Here is an 18149-nt window from a genome sequence, read left to right on the forward strand (position 1 = left end):
CTTTTATGGAAGGTTTTTGTAGAGAATAAATGATGAAAAAAACACTTAGTTGAAGGGTTTAAAAGAGGAGAAAACAGGAAAAAAATGAAAATTACATTTTGAAACATAGTTAATTTTCAATTTCAACTCTTTAAAATTCAAAATTCAACCGAAAAAAATGAAGAGAAATACTAGCAAATTCGATTTTTTGGGGGTAAAATTAAAAAAATAATTTATGGAACATCATTAGTATTTTTTCCTGATTAAGATTAATTTTACAATTTTGATGACATGTTTTAAATAGGTTAAAATCCAATCTGCACTTTGTTAGAATATATAACAAATTGGACCGAGCTATATTTCCAACAAAGACAAAGCATTATTTCTTCTAGATTTTCCAGGACAAAAATGTTAAAAGAAATTCAAAAGACTTTGAAATAAGATTTAAATTTGATTCTAAAGATTTTCTAGATTTTTCAGAATATTTTTTTGGAATTTTAATCATAATAACTTTGAAGAAATATTTCACAAATATTCTTCGTCGAGAAAACAGACGCTAAATTGAAGAATTAAAATAAAATGTATGTATTATTCTTTACAATAAAAAATTAAAAAATACTTGAACATTGATTTTAATTGTCAAGAAAGAAGAGGAAGGAATTTAAAAGGTAAAAAGGTATATGTGTTTAAAAATTCTTAAATCATTTTTAAGGTTGTATTCTTTCTCTAAAATGGTCTTTCTGAAAGTTATAAGAAGCAAAGTAAAAAAAAAAATGAATTTATTTAAACAAGTGAAGACCAAGTCTTTAAAACATTTTCTTGGATTTTCAAATTATATTTGAGTTTTGTCTCTCTTAGAATTAAAAATGTCAAGAAAATCGAGACCAGCTTGCTGGTAAATAAATAAAATGTAAAAAAACAGAGGCAGCTCACTGGTAAGTGCTGCTATTTGAGCTATTTTTAGAACAGGCCAGCGGGCGACTCATCTGGTCCTTACGGGCTTACACAGCGTTAAGGTAGGAATGATGATTTATTCCTAACTACAATAACAAACTAATAACAGAAATACTGGCACATAGGCACTAAAGACAAAACAAACAGAACTAGCATGGAAGCTAGAATGAACAGAAAGCGCTAGTATGTAAACTAGGGACAAGTAAACAAACAAAATAGCATGGAAGCTAACAGGGTGAAAAAAGATAGTTACCACAATGCGGGAAGAGAGATGTCACTTGTTGTGTGAAGCAAACTATAGTCCGAGAACGAATGACAAACAAGGGCGGTCTTAAATAAAAAGAGAATTAATCAAATCAGGTGCGTGACGACAAACAAGAAACAGGTGACACTAAGTGAGTAACCATGACAACAGAAACCAAACAGGAAGTGCCACCGGGAACCAAAGACGTCGAATACAACAGGATGATAACAAAACAGAAACAAAACCAGAATATGACACTTATACTCCAGTGCGACGTATGTATGTTTTTTCCTTCTTTACTATGCATTTTCTGCCGGTGCGACGTACACACCGGAGCGATTTATAATCCAAATAATACGGTAAGTCTGTAAAAAAAAAAAAAAAAAAAAAAAAAATTAATAAATAAGTAGTACCGGTATGTTTTAGAGCAGGGGCGCTCACACTTTTTCTGCAGGCGAGCTACTTTTCAATTGACCAAGTCGAGGAGATCTACCTCATTCCTATTTATAATTTATATTTATTTATTTATGAAAGAGGCATTTTTGTAAACAAGTTAAATGTGTTTAATGATAATACAAGCATGTTTAACACACATAGATTCCTTTCTTTCATGAAGACAAGAATATAAGTTGGTGTATTACCTGATTCTGATGACTTGCATTGATTGGAATTAGACAGTGGTGCTGATAACGTCCGCATTTTCAAATGGAGGAGAAAAAAAGTCCTCCTTTCTGTCCAATACCACATGAAAGTGGTTGGATTTGGCATCTTATTTGTCCAACTTGCATACTCGTTTTTAAACACTTTGTTATGAGAGTAGCATATGTGTGTGGCCCTTTAATGTCTGGCAGCAGGTAAGTGACGTCAGTGAGTGTGCGGGTGGGCAAGCAAGTGAGAAAGCGGTCGCTGAGGGCGGGGGAGAAATACATTGGCCTCAAACTCCGTAGCTTGCTAGCTTTCTGAGACTCTTATTTTGTTAGCACAGGCAGGATGAAACAGGTCTTTTATGGTGAAGACAGGAACTGTGCAGTCGGTCTTTAGTAGAAGCATTTAAGTCTCACCTTAAAACTCATCTGTATACTCTAGCCTTTAAATAGACCTCCTTTTTAGACCAGTTGATCTGCCGCTTCTTTTCTTTCTCCTATGTCCCCCCCCTCCCTTGTGGAGGGGGTCCGGTCCGATGACCATGGATGAAGTACTGGCTGTCCAGAGTCGAGACCCAGGATGGACCGCTCGCCTGTATCGGTTGGGGACATCTCTACGCTGCTGATCCGCCTCCACTTGAGATGGTTTCCTGTGGACGGGACTCTCGCTGCTGTCTTGGATCCGCTTGAACTGAACTCTCGCGGCTGTGTTGGAGCCACTGTGGATTGAACTTTCACAGTATCATGTTAGACCCGCTCGACATCCATTGCTTTCGGTCCCCTAGAGGGGGGGGGGGTTTGCCCACATTTGAGGTCCTCTCCAAGGTTTCTCATAATCAGCATTGTCACTGGCGTCCCACTGGATGTGAATTCTTCCTGCCCACTGGGTGTGAGTTTTCCTTGCCCTTTTGTGGGTTCTTCCGAGGATGTTGTAGTCGTAATGATTTGTGCAGTCCTTTGAGACATTTGTGATTTGGGGCTATATAAATAAACATTGATTGATTGATTTTAAGTCTCACCTTAAAACTCATCTGTATACTCTAGCCTTTAAATAGACCTCCTTTTTAGACCAGTTGATCTGCCGCTTCTTTTCTTTCTCCTATTTCCCCCCCCTCCCTTGTGGAGGGGGTCCGGTCCGATAACCATGGATGAAGTACTGGCTGTCCAGAGTCGAGACCCAGGATGGACCGCTCGCCTGTATCGGTTGGGGACATCTCTACGCTGCTGATCCGCCTCCGCTTGAGATGGTCTCCTGTGGACGGGACTCTCGCTGCTGTCTTGGATCCGCTTGAACTGAACTCTCGCGGCTGTGTTGGAGCCACTATGGATTGAACTTTCACAGTATCATGTTAGACCCGCTCGACATCCATTGCTTTCGGTCCCTTAGAGGGGGGGGGGGGGTTGCCCACATCTGAGGTCCTCTCCAAGGTTTCTCATAGTCAGCATTGTCACTGGCGTCCCACTGGATGTGAATTCTTCCTGCCCACTGGGTGTGAGTTTTCCTTGCCCTTTTGTGGGTTCTTCCGAGGATGTTGTAGTCGTAATGATTTGTGCAGTCCTTTGAGACATTTGTGATTTGGGGCTATATAAATAAATATTGATTGATTGATTGATAGAGTTTTGACAGTAGGTACGGAGTCTCTAGAAATACAATGTGTTTCTCTGCGTCCGCCCTGTTAGTGATTTTTTTCTTAAATATGAGCTCGCAGCAGCCAGCGTCATCTCACAAGATCCTCGGGTGCCGAGAATGTCAAACAACTGACGAAACTGAAGTCTTGGTATGATTGATGATTGCTCATTTTTATGTCTATTTTTCAATGCCTGGCTTCAGATCGACCGACACACCCTCCGAGATCGACCAGTCGATCGCAATCGACGTAATGCCCACCCCTGTTTTAGAGGTAGTAAAGTACTGTTTTTCATTCATTAGTACCTCGATACTTTATTAACACCAGTATACCGTAGAAGCCTAATGTGTGTCTGAGGTTGGCGGATGTCTTTCTGCAGCCACTATTGTAAATGAAGTGAGACATTTTGAGAAGACAGGTCATCACGCTCGGATTGTAAAGAAGTAATAGAGTCGTAGATCTTGTAGAGCGCAGGGAAACAGACAAGCAACAACGTCTTGGATATTGTTCTAAATGTCACTTGATTGCTGCAGCCGCAAGGGACAAAAGGGACAAACCACGCTGACATTTGCTGCTGATTGGCTCGGGGAGGGGAGACATCATTCATGCTTCTTTGTTCAGACGCCTGGCTTTAAGAGAGCGAAAGAGAAACGTCTCTCCTCCGGCTGTTTGGTTAACCTCGTTGCTCGGATAAATACCTGCGCCGTGGACAGAGGTGGGTAGTAACGCGCTACATTTACTCCCTTACATCTACTTGAGTAATTTTTGGGATAAATTGTACTTCTAAGAGTAGTTTTTATGCAACATACTTTTACTTTCACTTGAGTATATTTATAGAGAAGAAACGCTACTTTTACTCCGCTCCATTTATCTGCAATCAGCTCGCTACTCGCTACTTTTTTTTTTATCGATCTGTTAATGCACGCTTTGTTTGTTTTGATTTTGTCAGACACACATTCAAAGTAGGAACTACGCATGCCTGCGTTTCACCAATCAAATGCAGTCACTGGTGACGTTGGACCAATCAAACAAAACCAGGTGGTCACGTGACCGTCACATGTCGAATCCGACCTAAAAAGGTTGAAAAACTTATTGGGGTGTTACTATTTAGTGGTCAATTGTGCGGAATATGTACTGTACTGTGCAATCTACTAATAAAAGTTTCAATCAATCAATCAAAAGTGTAAAGGAAAAAAGACACTTTTTATTTCAACCGTACTTCCCGTCAAAAGCCTAAAGACTGATCGCACAGTTCCTGTCTTCACAATAAAAGCGCCGCTCCATCGCGCCTGCGTTAACAAAATAAGAGTCTCCGAAAGCCAGAGCATACAAGCTAGCAAACTACGGAGTTTGCCGCCAATGTATTTCTTGTAAAGTGTATAAAAACCAATATGGAAGCTGGACAAATAAGATGCCAAAAAACCAACGACTTTCATGTGGTATTAGACAGAAAAGAGGAACTTTTTTTCTTCTCCATTTGAAAATGTGGACCTTATCAGCACTATACTGTCTGATTCCAATCAATGCAAGTCATCAGAATCAGGTAATACACCAACTTAAATTCTTGTCTTCATGAAAGATAGGAATCTATATGTTAAACATGCATGTATATTCATTAAAACACCTTTAACATGTCAACAAAAACGGCAAAAAATATAAATTATATACTGTATATATGTTTATGTATGTATGTATATATATATAAGATATGTGTGTGTATGTATATATGAGGTAGATCAACTCGTCTTGGTCATTTATTAAGTAATTGATTAACTTTAAACATCTTATTGGGGTGTTACCATTTAGTGGTCAATTTTACGGAATATGTACTGTACTGTGCAATCTAATAATACTAGTTTCAATCAATCAATCAATCAATCAATCAATCGATGAATGCCTACTGAGCCTATGGTGCTGTTGAGTTATTGTGGCTCAATTCGCCTTAATTTTTTTCATTTTCATGTTTTATCATTTAATATATATTATTGTTTTAGTTGCTTAAAAGATATTCCTGGCTCTGAATTTGTTCATTGCTATCTTTATGTTTTTGTGCATTATTTGTTGCCGTAATCATTAAACGAACGGGTTACTCATCAGTTACTCAGTACTTGAGTGGTTTTTTCACAACATACTTTTTACTTTTACTCAAGTAAATATTTGGGTGACTACTCCCTACTTTTACTTGAGTAATACATCTCTAAAGTAACAATACTCTTACTTGAGTACAATTTCTGGCTACTCTACCCACCTCTGGCCGTGGAACATTTGCACGAGCCGAGTGATATTTCACCGCCCGCTCCAAGGTATGTTTTCTCTTACCTGGCACGAGCAGACGGAGCAGCGGTCGCTGTCCAGCACCCACACCTGTCCGCTGTGCTTGACCTTGTTGTCATGGATACAGTCGCCGGTGCAGTTGTGTCCGTGGGGGCAGCGGCAGTCGTAGCCTCCCTCCAGGTTGAAGCAGACGGTGTCGTTGGCGCAGGTGTTCCCGCCCGTCTTGCACTCGTTGATATCTGGGTGGGATATAAAGGAGACAATGTCATGGCTGCCCTGCTTTATGCGTCAGACAACATCTGTGTGGCTGTAGGCGAGGCCTTTTGCAGACCTCTACACTGCAAAAAGCCAGTGTTCAAAAACAATACAAAAAAATACAAAAACAAGGGGTATTTTATTTGAGCTAAGCGAAATTATCGGCCAATAGAACAAGAAAAATCGGCTTGTCAAGACTTTCCAAAGCAAGTAATATTAGCTAACCTCAATGAACCCAAAGATACCTTAAAATAAGTATATTCTCACTAATATGAGTACGCATGTTCTCTTGCAGGGTGCCCACAGGCACCAGGTAGCCCGTAAGGACCAGGTGAGTCGCCCGATGGCCTGTTCTAAAAATAGCTCAAATAGCAGCACGTACCAGTGAGCTGCCTCTATTTTTTTAAAATGTATTTATTTACTAGCAAACTGGTCGCGCTTTGCTCGACATTTTTAATTCTAAGAGAGACAAAACTCAAATAGAATTTGAAAATCCAAGATAATATTTTAAAGACTTGGTCTTCACTTGTGTTGGTTAAAAGTCGGGCAGCTGCATTTTGGACCAGCTGCTGACGTGAGAGGGAGGGATTGGCCAACTCCAAAATACAAAGAGTTACAGTAATCCAGCCGAGATGTGATAAAGGCATGGAAAACTGTCTCAAACTGTTGCCTAGAAAGAAGATTTTTAACCTTGGCCAGCTGACGTGAATATAAAAAAAGCTGGCTTTCCCCTAGGGCCGGGCGATATGGCCTTTTTTAAATATCTCGATATTTTCAGGTCATGTCACGATACACGATATATATATCTCGATATTTTGGCTTAGCCTTGAATGAATACTTGATGCATATAATCACAGCAGCATGATGATTCTGTGTGTCTACATCAGGGGGCACCAGGTAGCCCATCAGAACCAGATGAGTGGCCCGCTGGGCTGTTTTAAAAATAGCTCAAATAGCAGCACTTACCAGTGAGCTGTCTCTATTTTTTTAAATTGTATTTATTTATTAGCAAGCTGGTTTTGCTTTGCTCGACATTTTTAATTCTAAGAGAGACAAAACTCAAATAGAAATTGAAAATCCAAGAAAATATTTTAAAGACTTGGTCTTCACTTGTTTCCATCCATCCATCCATTTTCTACCGCTTATTCCCTTTTGGGGTCGCGGGGGGCGCTGGCGCCTATCTTGTTTAAATAAATCAATTTATTTTTTAACTTTGCTTCTTAATACTTTCAGAAAGACAATTTTAGAGAAAAAAATACAACCTTAAAAATGATTTTAGGATTTTTATTCACATATACCTTTTTACCTTTTAAATTCCTTCCTCTTCTTTCCTGACAATTTAAATCAATGTTCAAGTATTTTTTGTTTTTATTATTGTAAAGAATAATGCATACATTTTAATTTAAGTCTTCATTTTAGCTTCTGTTTTTTCGACGAAGAATATTTGTGAAATATTTCTTCAAACTTATTATGATTAAAATTCAAAAAAAATATTCTGGCAAATCTAGAAAATCTTTAGAATCAAATTTAAATCTTATTTCAAAGTCTTTTGAATTTCTTTTAAAATTTTTGTTCTGGAAAATCTAGAATAAATAATGCTTTGTCTATGTTAGAAATATAGATTGGTCCAATATGTTGTATATTCTAACAAAGTGCAGATTGGATTTTAACCTTTTTAAAACATGTCATCAAAATTTTAAAATTAATCTTAATTAGGGAAAAATTACTTATGATGTTCCATAAATTACTTTTTTAATTTTTTCAAAAATTTCATATTAGCTAGTTTTTCTCTTCTTTTTTTTGGTTGAAGTTTGAATTTTAAAGAGTCGTAATTGAAGATAAACTATGTTTCAAAATTAAATTTTAATTTTTTCCCTGTTTTCTCCTATTTTAAACCGTTCAGTTAAGTGTTTTTTTCATCATTTATTCTTTACAAAAAACCTTCCGTAAAAAGGAAAAAAAATGTACGACGGAATGGCAGACAGAAATACCCATATATATATGTATGTATAAATATATATATATATATATATATATATATATATATATATATATATATATATATATATATATATATATATATATTCTTATTACAGGTAAATTGAGCAAATTGGCTATATCTGGCAGTTTATTTAAGTGTGTATCAAACTGGTAGCCCTTGGCATTAATCAGTACCCAAGAAGTAGCTCTTGGTTTCAAAAAGGTTGGTGACCCCTGTTCTATTGTTTCATTGAAAATAAAACAGCAAAGTCCATTTTGCTGTCATCTGTTTTTATATGAGACACAATTGTGTCAAAATAATTATTTTTTTTTCATCCTTAAAATAAGAAATGATTACTTTAAAGGCCTACTGAAAGCCACTACTACCGACCACACAGTCTGATAGTTTATATATCAATGATGAAATATTAACATTGCAACACATGCCAATACGGCCTATTTAATTTACTAAATTACATATTTAAATTTCCCGCGGAGTTTCTTGTTTGAAAACGTCGTGTAATGATGACGCGTGTTTGTGACGTCTCGGGTTGGAGGGGACATATTAGCACCCAGCACCACACACGGCTAAAAGTCGTCTCTTTTCATCGCATAATTACACAGTAATTTGGAAATCTGTGTTGCTGAATCTTTTGCAATTTGTCCAATTAATAATGGAGACTATAAAGAATAATGTTGTTGGTGGAAAGCGGTGGATTGCAGCTGCCTTCAGCACCGAAACACAGCCTGTTTCTTTGTTTTTTGTGAAGCTTTAACACGGAGCAGTCAAACGAACATGTTTCTCTGCGTCAACCAGCAACTTTTTGGATGGGAAAATTGTGATATTAAGTCGTCTCTTACCGGAGACTTCAGTGGATTATGCGACTTCCTCCTGCAGCTCAAAAAGGCAGCTGTGATCTTGGCTCCTCCATTGGCTACTCTGAGAGACACTGACGTTCACCGCAGCCATCCGACTTTCATGTATGACTTTACAATCTCACTAAAACAATATTAAAACAGTAAGCAGATAAGGGATCTTCCTGAATTATCCTAGTAAATGTGTCTAATGTGCCGTCGCTTTTTCTTTCATCCTCGCTCAAATTAATGGGGAAATTGTCGCTTTCTCGGTCCGAATAGCTCTTGCTGCTGGAGGCTCCCATTATAAACAATGGGAGGATGCGAGGAGCCCTCACACCGGTGACGTCATGCGCACATTGTCTGCTACTTCCGGTAAAGGCAAGGCTTTTTTATTACTAACCAAAAGTTGCAAAGTTTATCGTCGATGTTCTCTACTAAATCCTTTCAGCAAAAATATGGCAATATCGCGAAATGATCAAGTATGACACATAGAACGGACCTGCTATCCCCGTTTAAATAAGAAAATATCCTTTCAGTAGGCCTTTAAAAACGTAGTTTCATACTTGTGAGTGTTGATGATACAGCTTTGCACCAGTTGATATTCTAGTTTCAAGCATGTTCTACTGAATGTAGGTCATTTGTAATTTTCCTGAAGGAACTCTCCTGACGGAATAAATAAAGTACTATCTAATCTAATCTAATAACATCTCAGCACCAAGCTGTACTATTTTACTGAGATCATTTAGGACCAAAACCCTTAAAACAGGGCTCTCAGACACGCGGCCCCCACCTTAATATGAAAGTTTAATGTTAGTGCGGCCCGCAAGTTTAATATGAATGGCGCTTGACAGCGTTGTGTTATTTGGGTCCAAAATGGTTCTTTCAACGTTCTGGGTTGCCTACCCCTGCATTGGTGGAAAAGCGGCAAATGAGTGAAAGCGACGGAGACGTTGCCATGGAGACGAGGGTTTTCTTTCGTGCCTGGCTGCAGTCACTTCGTGACACCAGTCCGTCAGCAATAACAGTACCCGATAACCTGGACCAAACCGTTACTTGTTTTTTTTATTGTTAAATTTGCATTGCTTCACACGATGAACACTACATATATTTCTATATGACGCCCGATAACACTCCGTGAGCAGTCACTTTTTTGCGCTCGCTATCCTGGTGCTTTCCCGGCTATTATCCACCGACCGCCGTGTTGCTGTAGGGAGGAAAAGCAGAACGACACGGATTGCGGAAATATCATTATTCTCCGTGCGTCGGCTGAATACAAATATATTCCACAACCCCAAACATGTCTTTTTCAAAGCCTGCAGTGAAGAGAAAGGTTAGTGATGTGCAAAGACAATTACAGGAAAAGTGGGAGATGCAATATTTCTTTGTTGAACACAGGGGCTCCCCGACGTGTCTTTTTTAGCACAGAGAAAGTTGCGGTGCACAAGGGATACAATTTGAAACGTCATTATACAACTAGACATGCTGAGGCGTATGCAACATTTTTTTCTTTTTATATTTTCTTGCGGCCCTGCCTTACCCAGACTCTGCATCCAGTTGCCCCCAGGTAAATTGAGTTTGAGACCCCTGCCTTAAAACAAGTAAAACACTCCAATATAAAATCTGCTTAGTGAGAAGAATTATCTTATCAGACAGAAAAATAAGCACATGTCACCCTTATTTAAGATATTTAATCATTACATTTCAGTTTTTACAGTGTAGGCTCCGCCTGGGGAGTGAAGCCGCAAAAAGTCAGTGTTCATAAACAAGAATTTTTTTTTTTTCCAAAAATGAGGGGTATTTTATTTGAACTAAGCAAAGTCATCTGCCAATAGAACAAGAACATTTGGCTTGTCAAGACTTCCCAAAACAAGTCAAATTAGCTAACCTCAATGGACCCAAAAAGACCTTAAAATAAGTATATTCTCACTAATAAGTGAACTTTTCTTGGTAGAGAAAAAAGAGACCTTTTTGCTCAATATGTTGAAAAATATTCTTCATCCATCCATCCATCATCTTCCGCTTATCCGATGTCGGGTCGCGGGGGCAGCAGCCTAAGCAGGGAAGCCCAGACTTCCCTATCTCCAGCCACTTCGTCTAGCTCTTCCCGGGGGATCCCGAGGCGTTCCCAGGCCAGCCGAGAGACATAGTCTTCCCAACGTGTCCTGGGTCTTCCCCGTGGCCTCCTACCAGCTGGACGTGCCCTAAACACCTCCCTAGGGAGGCGTTCGGGTGGCATCCTGACCAGATGCCCGAACCACCTCATCTGGCTCCTCTCGATGTGGAGGAGCAGCGGCTTTACGTTGAGTTCCTCCCGGATGGCAGAGCTTCTCACCCTATCTCTAAGGGAGAGCCCCGCCACACGGCGGAGGAAACTCATTTGGGCCGCTTGTACCCGTGATCTTATCCTTTCGGTCATGACCCAAAGCTCATGACCATAGGTGAGGATGGGAACGTAGATCGACCGGTAAATTGAGAGCTTTGCCTTCCGGCTCAGCTCCTTCTTCACCACAACGGATCGGTACAACGTCCGCATTACTGAAGACGCCGCACCGATCCGCCTGTCGATCTCACGATCCACTCTTCCCCCACTCGTGAACAAGACTCCTAGGTACTTGAAGTCCTCCACTTGGGGGAGGGTCTCCTCCCCAACCCGGAGATGGCACTCCACCCTTTTCCGGGCGAGAACCATGGACTCGGACTTGGAGGTGCTGATTCTCATTCCGGTCGCTTCACACTCGGCTGCAAACCGATCCAGTGAATATAAATCCAGTGAATATAAAAATATTCTTAAATTAAGTAAATGCTAGTTGTCACAAGGTGTTGGTGACGAACACCAAGATGCAGAGACGGCAAGCTTGGTGCAGGAAAACATCATTTAAATGTCCAAAAATCAATAAAAAACACAAACCAGGAACAGGCAAACAGGAAAGAGGAACCAGCAAACAGGAAACAAACAGACTGCAAGGTGCAAAAAAGCTACAGGATACAGGTTACAGCTTACCGATCGTAGTTTACAGCTACAACGACAATACCCCAGCACTGACTGGAGGGCGAAGCGGGTTTAAATAGTAGCCGGCTGATTGACACCAGGTGTGGCCAGGTGCCAATCAGCCGCAGCTGAGGGGAAACAGCGCTCAGGGACTAAAGCAGGAAACAACCAAAATAAGAGCGCTGACAGGAAATAAAGACAAACAGAGGAAACACCAAAACATAACCAAACTGTCAATGACAAACCTGACACTAGTGCCTGTTAGAAAAATTGTGTGTAAATTATCAAAAAACTTTCCGCTCTCTGAGTTTCCATTGAACAGATGAGCGCTGTCCTTGTTCGACCAAACAAAGTCTTGGAAAATTCCGCTGTGTACGTTGGAATGCGACAGGAGGGGTTATCTATTGTCCTCAAACACCTGCCGAAGCTAAATCCAGGATAAGACCGAGCCCGAGGCATCTTCTTCTTTTGTCTTCAATGTGACCGAAAACAGTGACTGTTTACATACACCCCATTTCTGTTGTGACGCAGTGGGAGAGTGGCCGTGTTCAACCCGAGGGTCCCTGGTTCAAATCCCACCTAGCACCAACCTCGTCACGTCCGTTGTGTCCTGAGCAAGACACTTCACCCTTGCTCCTGATGGGTGCTGGTTGGCGCCTTGCATGGCAGCTCCCTCCATCAGTGTGTGAATGTGTGTGTGAATGGGTAAATGTGGAAGTAGTGTCAAAGCGCTTTGAGTACCTTGAAGGTAGAAAAGCGCTATACAAGTATAACCCATTTATTTGTTGCGTAAACATTGAATATCTAAGTAAAAGAGGAGACGTAAACATTTTTTGTCAGAGCGTGGTGCAGAACTGTACTAAGTGTACAGTGGCCATGTCTCTCATCAAGATCTAAGTCCAAATTTTATTCTGTCTCTGTTTGATTCTTTGCCTTTTGTCTTGTTTAATAGATGTCATCAGTGTTTGAACCTGACATCTTCTTGGTCCTTCGAGCCGGATTCCAACACGTCTGGCAATTCCAGCAAGAATGAGTGAAACCAGAAAGACCATGGCATCAAAATCCTGATTGAGGAACTGCTTTTCATCATTTTGGCTGGAATTGAAAGACTGACGGAAAGACCGAGGACAAGAGGAAGGAACGCAGAGTTCAGTGAGTATGTTTTGAATTACAAAGAAAGAGCGTGTAACTAAGGGTTACGACGCATGGAAAAAGCGTTTGACTAAACGTTACGACGCATATACAAACCCTGTAAATCCTAGGCTCTAACAGGTAAAAAGGCCAATACACTGCAGGACATTGGATTCTGCAAAAACTGAAATATCCGTAATGAGCTAAAAACTATCATTCTAAAACAGAAGAGGCCAAAATACTGAAGGTAAACGGAACCGTGAAAACTGAAACATCCGTTATAGCCATAAACAATAAACAAATATACTGGAGGGAGGCAGAGCCCGCAATGAATTGAAAAATCTGTAAGCTATGAGTGAAGTGAATTATATTTATATAGCCCTTTTTCTCTAATGACTCAAAGCGCTTTACATAGTGAAACCCAATATCTAAGTTACATTTAAACCCGTGTGGGTGGCACTGGGAGCAAACGGGATGACGGAGTCCAAAACGCAGACCTTAAATGGTCTTTTCAGAAAACTGAAATTTTTCTGTAAACAACAATAACCTGGGGGGCGTCGGAGTCCACGTGAAAATTTGAAATATCCGCCGATCAATATACTGAAAAGTGTGAATGTGATAGTGTGTGGGAGTAATCGCCATTAGGCTATCACTCCATTTTAAAGTTGCGAAAAGTAAATAGTGGGTTATTGTGGTTATGGTGGTGCATTATGCAAGACACCTCCACTGGGGAATAATCTTAAGTAGAAGCGACGTGTACCACAATAATATATTTTAACCACTATCTTATAACGTTACAACACTAATCCTTATAAGTTTGGCTCTGTAGGGGACGACGGATTACTCCAAATTGATTAAAATGGGAAAAGGACAGAGTAAAAATAAACCTCGAGATGAACTAAAATGTAAAGATTGTTAAGTAATCGAAAAAGAGGATACTGATAGAATCAAATGTTTAAATAAATCTATAAAAGATTACAAATTTGAGGGACAATTAAAAACGACCAAGTTAGCAGAACTTAGAGGCGCCATAAAAGCAAAAACGAAAGGCAATCTTAAAAAGATGAAGAAGGAATGAGATGAGGATGTAGGATTTTGGCTAAAAGTGGCCAGGGCAAGAGAGAAGGGAGAGAGAGAGAGAGTAAGGGGGGTGAGAAGGTGTTATATTGCAGGAAGGAAGATGATGAGATAGGGCACTGCAACAGGCAGAAGAGAGAGAAGTAGATATAAGATGGTTAAAAAAGACAGCAACAACAACAACAGTGGTTATACGCTACTGCATGTTGGCGTTGTGGAAGAGGACATTTTGCAAGAGACTGTCCGGAGGAAAAAAAATTAAAAATCAAAGTAACTCAACATGAATGTTAAAAGACGACACCAATTAGTCATGTTGTCAGCGTATACCACTGGTGGTAAAATCGCTGCAAACTTGTTTGTTTGTTAATGTGTGTTTAAGTGTGTATCTTTCCAGGTACAAATTGTGTAAAAACCCCGGCGGTTCAAATAAAAATAGGTTAAAATAAAATTAAAATAGGAGAAAATGTCAAAGTGCTAAGGTGAGATAAAAGTTAAAATAGATGAAGAAATGAGAAGAAATCAATAAAAATGAATGCAAAATGGAATAAACTAATGCGTACGACAGAGATAATGTGGGGGTATTGAAAAAGAATATGAAAAACATGTAGGCTGAAGATATACATGTATGTTTGTGTATATAAATAGCGCTTTTATATATGCAAATATCCATCCATCCATCCATCTTCTTCCGCTTATCCGAGGTCGGGTCGCGGGGGCAACAGCCTAAGCAGGGAAACCCAGACTTCCCTCTCCCCAGCCACTTCGTCTAGCTCTTCCCGGGGGATCCCGAGGCGTTCCCAGGCCAGCCGGGAGACATAGTCTTCCCAACTTGTCCTGGGTCTTCCCCGTGGCCTCCTACCGGTTGGACGTGCCCTAAACACCTCCCTCGGGAGGCGTTCGGGTGGCATCCTGACCAGATGCCCGAACCACCTCATCTGGCTCCTCTCGATGTGGAGGAGCAGCGGCTTTACGTTGAGTTCCTCCCGGATGGCAGAGCTTCTCACCCTATCTCTAAGGGAGAGTCCCGCCACACGGCGGAGGAAACTCATTTGGGCCGCTTGTACCCGTGATCTTATCCTTTCGGTCATGACCCAAAGCTCATGACCATAGGTGAGGATGGGAACGTAGATCGACCGGTAAATTGAGAGCTTTGCCTTCCGGCTCAGCTCCTTCTTCACCACAACGGATCGGTACAACGTCCGCATTACTGAAGACGCCGCACCGATCCGCCTGTCGATCTCACGACATATGTAAATAAATAAATATATATATATATATATATATATATATATATATATATATATATATATATTAAATAATGGAACAAAAAGAAACCTATATTAATAACTAATCAAAGGCCTCCGTCAGTCGTAACGACTATGGATACTGCGCCAGTCCAGAGGTCAAGTTTAAACTCAGCGACAACGCCTGCTGTGGCTGATGAGTCCGATGTGGGAGAGGCAAACACGGCCGCATTTACTGCAGATGTAGCTGGAAGGCGCAACTGCAGGAGTGCTTGTCTTCCGCTTGGTTCTTTTTTCATTGGCTGTGGCATGGATCTTTTCCTCGCCAGTCTTCAGCTGTTTGTGAAGGACACTGCGCCATTTGCTGCGGCCAGCCGCTACTTCTTCCCAATGTTCAGTGTTTATGTCCAGGGCTTTCATGTCCCGCTTGCAGATATCTTTGAAGCGCAGTTTCGGCCGGCCAACAGATCTCTTGCCAGAGGCAAGTTCGCCATACAGGATGTCCTTTGGGATACGTCCATCCTCCATACGGCACACGTGGCCGAGCCAACGCAGCCTGCGTTGTCTGAGCAGCGTGAACATGGTAGGAAGACCAGCGCGTTGGAGGACTTGGGCATTCGTCACCTTGTCACTCCAATGGATGCCGAGGATGCGGCGAAGGCAGCGCATGTGGAAGGTGTTCAGTTTGCGCTCCTGTTTGGAGTATGTTGTCCATGTTTCGCTGCCGTAGAGAAGAGTGCTGACAATGCAGGCGTTGTACACTGCCATCTTGGTAGGAGTTGTCAGCTTCCGGTTCTCCCAGACGCGGGTTGTGAGGCGCCCTAGGGTTGTGGCAGCTTTGCCGATACGTTTGTTGATCTCACTATCAAGGGACAGATTGTCACTGATGGTGGATCCCAGGTAAGTAAATTGGTGTACTATTTTGAGTTGGTGCTTATCAATTGTGATGGCTGGTGGAGTGTCCACTTCCTGACTCAGCACATTGGTCTTGTTTAGGCTGATGGAAAGCCCAAAGTCTTTGCAGGCCTGGGAGAATCTGTCCATAAGGCACTGGAGTTCTGGTTCAGTGTGCGAAATGACGGCGGCATCATCCGCAAAGAGCAGGTCCCGGATGGTTGTCTCACGGACTTTGGTCCTTGCTTTAAGACGGGCTAGGTTGAAAAGTCGGCCGTCAGATCTTGTACGTAGATAAACCCCTTCTGTTGCAGTCCCAAAAGCATGTTTGATGAGCAGGGCAAAGAAGATACCGAAAAGGGTAGGAGCAAGGACGCAACCTTGTTTGACTCCGCTCTTAATGTGAAATGGATTGGATATGCTACCCTCATACTGGATGGTTGCCTTCATGTCGTCATGGAAAGATCTAATGAGACTATGGAGCTTTGGAGGGCATCCAATCTTGGGTAGGATGCTGAAGAGCCCTTCTCTGCTAACCAGGTCGAAAGCCTTGGTCAGGTCAATGAAGGATATGTACAGGGGCTTCTGTTGTTCCCTGCATTTCTCCTGAAGTTGGCGTAGGGAGAATATCATGTCCACTGTAGAGCGCTTGGCGCGAAAGCCGCATTGAGATTCCGGGTAAACGCGCTCAGCAAGAGTCTGAAGGCGCACAAGCACGACACGGGCATAGAGTTTTCCTACTATATTCAAGAGGGAGATGCCCCTGTAATTGTTACAGTCGCTCCTGTCGCCCTTATTTTTGTAAAGGGTGACAATCTTGGCATCTCTCATGTCCTGCGGCACGGCTCCCTCTTTCCAGCACTGGCAGAGGACATCAAGCAAAGGCTGCAGGAGGGTGTCTTTACAGCGCTTGATGAGATCTGGGGGGATGCCATTAATAACTATAATAACAGTTAATATGTATAGCATGATAAAGTGGGATACATCTTTATTAGCTGAGGAAAGAAGAAGAAGAAAAAAAAAACGCTCTTCAAGTGTTGCTGACCTTTGCCCTTAGGAGTGCACTCACTCACTCACACACAGCTTTGTGTGTGAGTGTGTGAGTGTGTGTGTGTGTGTGTGTGTGTGTGTGTGTGTGTGTGTGTGTGTTGCATTGGGGGAGGTTTTAAAAATGAATGTATTAAATGTAAGTTTAAAGTAGGTTTAACTTTGAAGTGTAGTATAACATTCTTACTTTTTGGCTGAGAGAGCCACAAGGCCAAATATTTTAAAATGTATTTCCATAAGAGCCATATAATATTTTTTTTAACACTAAACACAAATAAATGCGTGCATTTTTAAGTAAGACCAACATTTCTAGAGTATAATAGGTCTCTTATTCTTTGTAATAACATTGTTATTCTGAAGATAACTGTGGAGGGGGCGTGGCCTGCCGGCCTGCAGTGAACTGGGGTGTGCCAGGACCGGCCTCTGAATAAGCGACAGGTGCTTAAATGGCCCACCTGGGCCTTGTTATCTAATCACTTGTCGCTCTGTTATAAGCAGCAGCCAGGAGGAGAGACGGGGTTGGGGCTGGAGCCAGAGCGCGAGCGAAAACGAAAGAGAAAAAGACAATTGCTGGAAAGCAACTGAGAGACTTATTGAAAAATAAAATATTGTAACCCTGAAACAGGTTCTCATGTCGGTGCTTGGTGGTCTGAAGAACCCCCAGGAGGGCAAGCCCCACACTAACCAATAATAAATAAATAACTTCTTACCATTAACGCAACTTTTTGAACAGATGCGGTAGGAAACGGATGGATGGATTAAAAATGCATGAGAATGTTTTATATTTTAAACATTATTTTTAACACTGTGATTACAAGTGGAATTGTTCATTATTTATCGTGTTAAGCAATGCCAGCTCAGATTTATCCGAGAGCCAGATGCAGTCATCAAAAGAGCCACATCTGGCTCCCGGGCCATAGGTTCCCTACCCCTGCTTTAAAGTGTAATATC

The 18149-nt window shown here is 41.2% G+C and overlaps 1 protein-coding gene across 1 annotated transcript in view; it reads right to left on the reverse strand.

The window, feature by feature from the left end:
- LOC133562902 (protein kinase C-binding protein NELL2-like) overlaps positions 1-18149 on the reverse strand; it is a 382068-nt gene that overhangs the window by 58990 nt on the left and 304929 nt on the right. Inside the window, exon 11 of the mRNA XM_061916727.1 lies at positions 5769-5962. Coding sequence (XP_061772711.1) covers positions 5769-5962 — 194 coding nt within the window. The remainder of the gene's footprint in view (positions 1-5768; positions 5963-18149) is intronic.

The sequence above is a fragment of the Nerophis ophidion genome, linkage group LG12, assembly GCF_033978795.1.
Source record: "Nerophis ophidion isolate RoL-2023_Sa linkage group LG12, RoL_Noph_v1.0, whole genome shotgun sequence".
Classification (NCBI taxonomy): domain Eukaryota; kingdom Metazoa; phylum Chordata; class Actinopteri; order Syngnathiformes; family Syngnathidae; genus Nerophis; species Nerophis ophidion.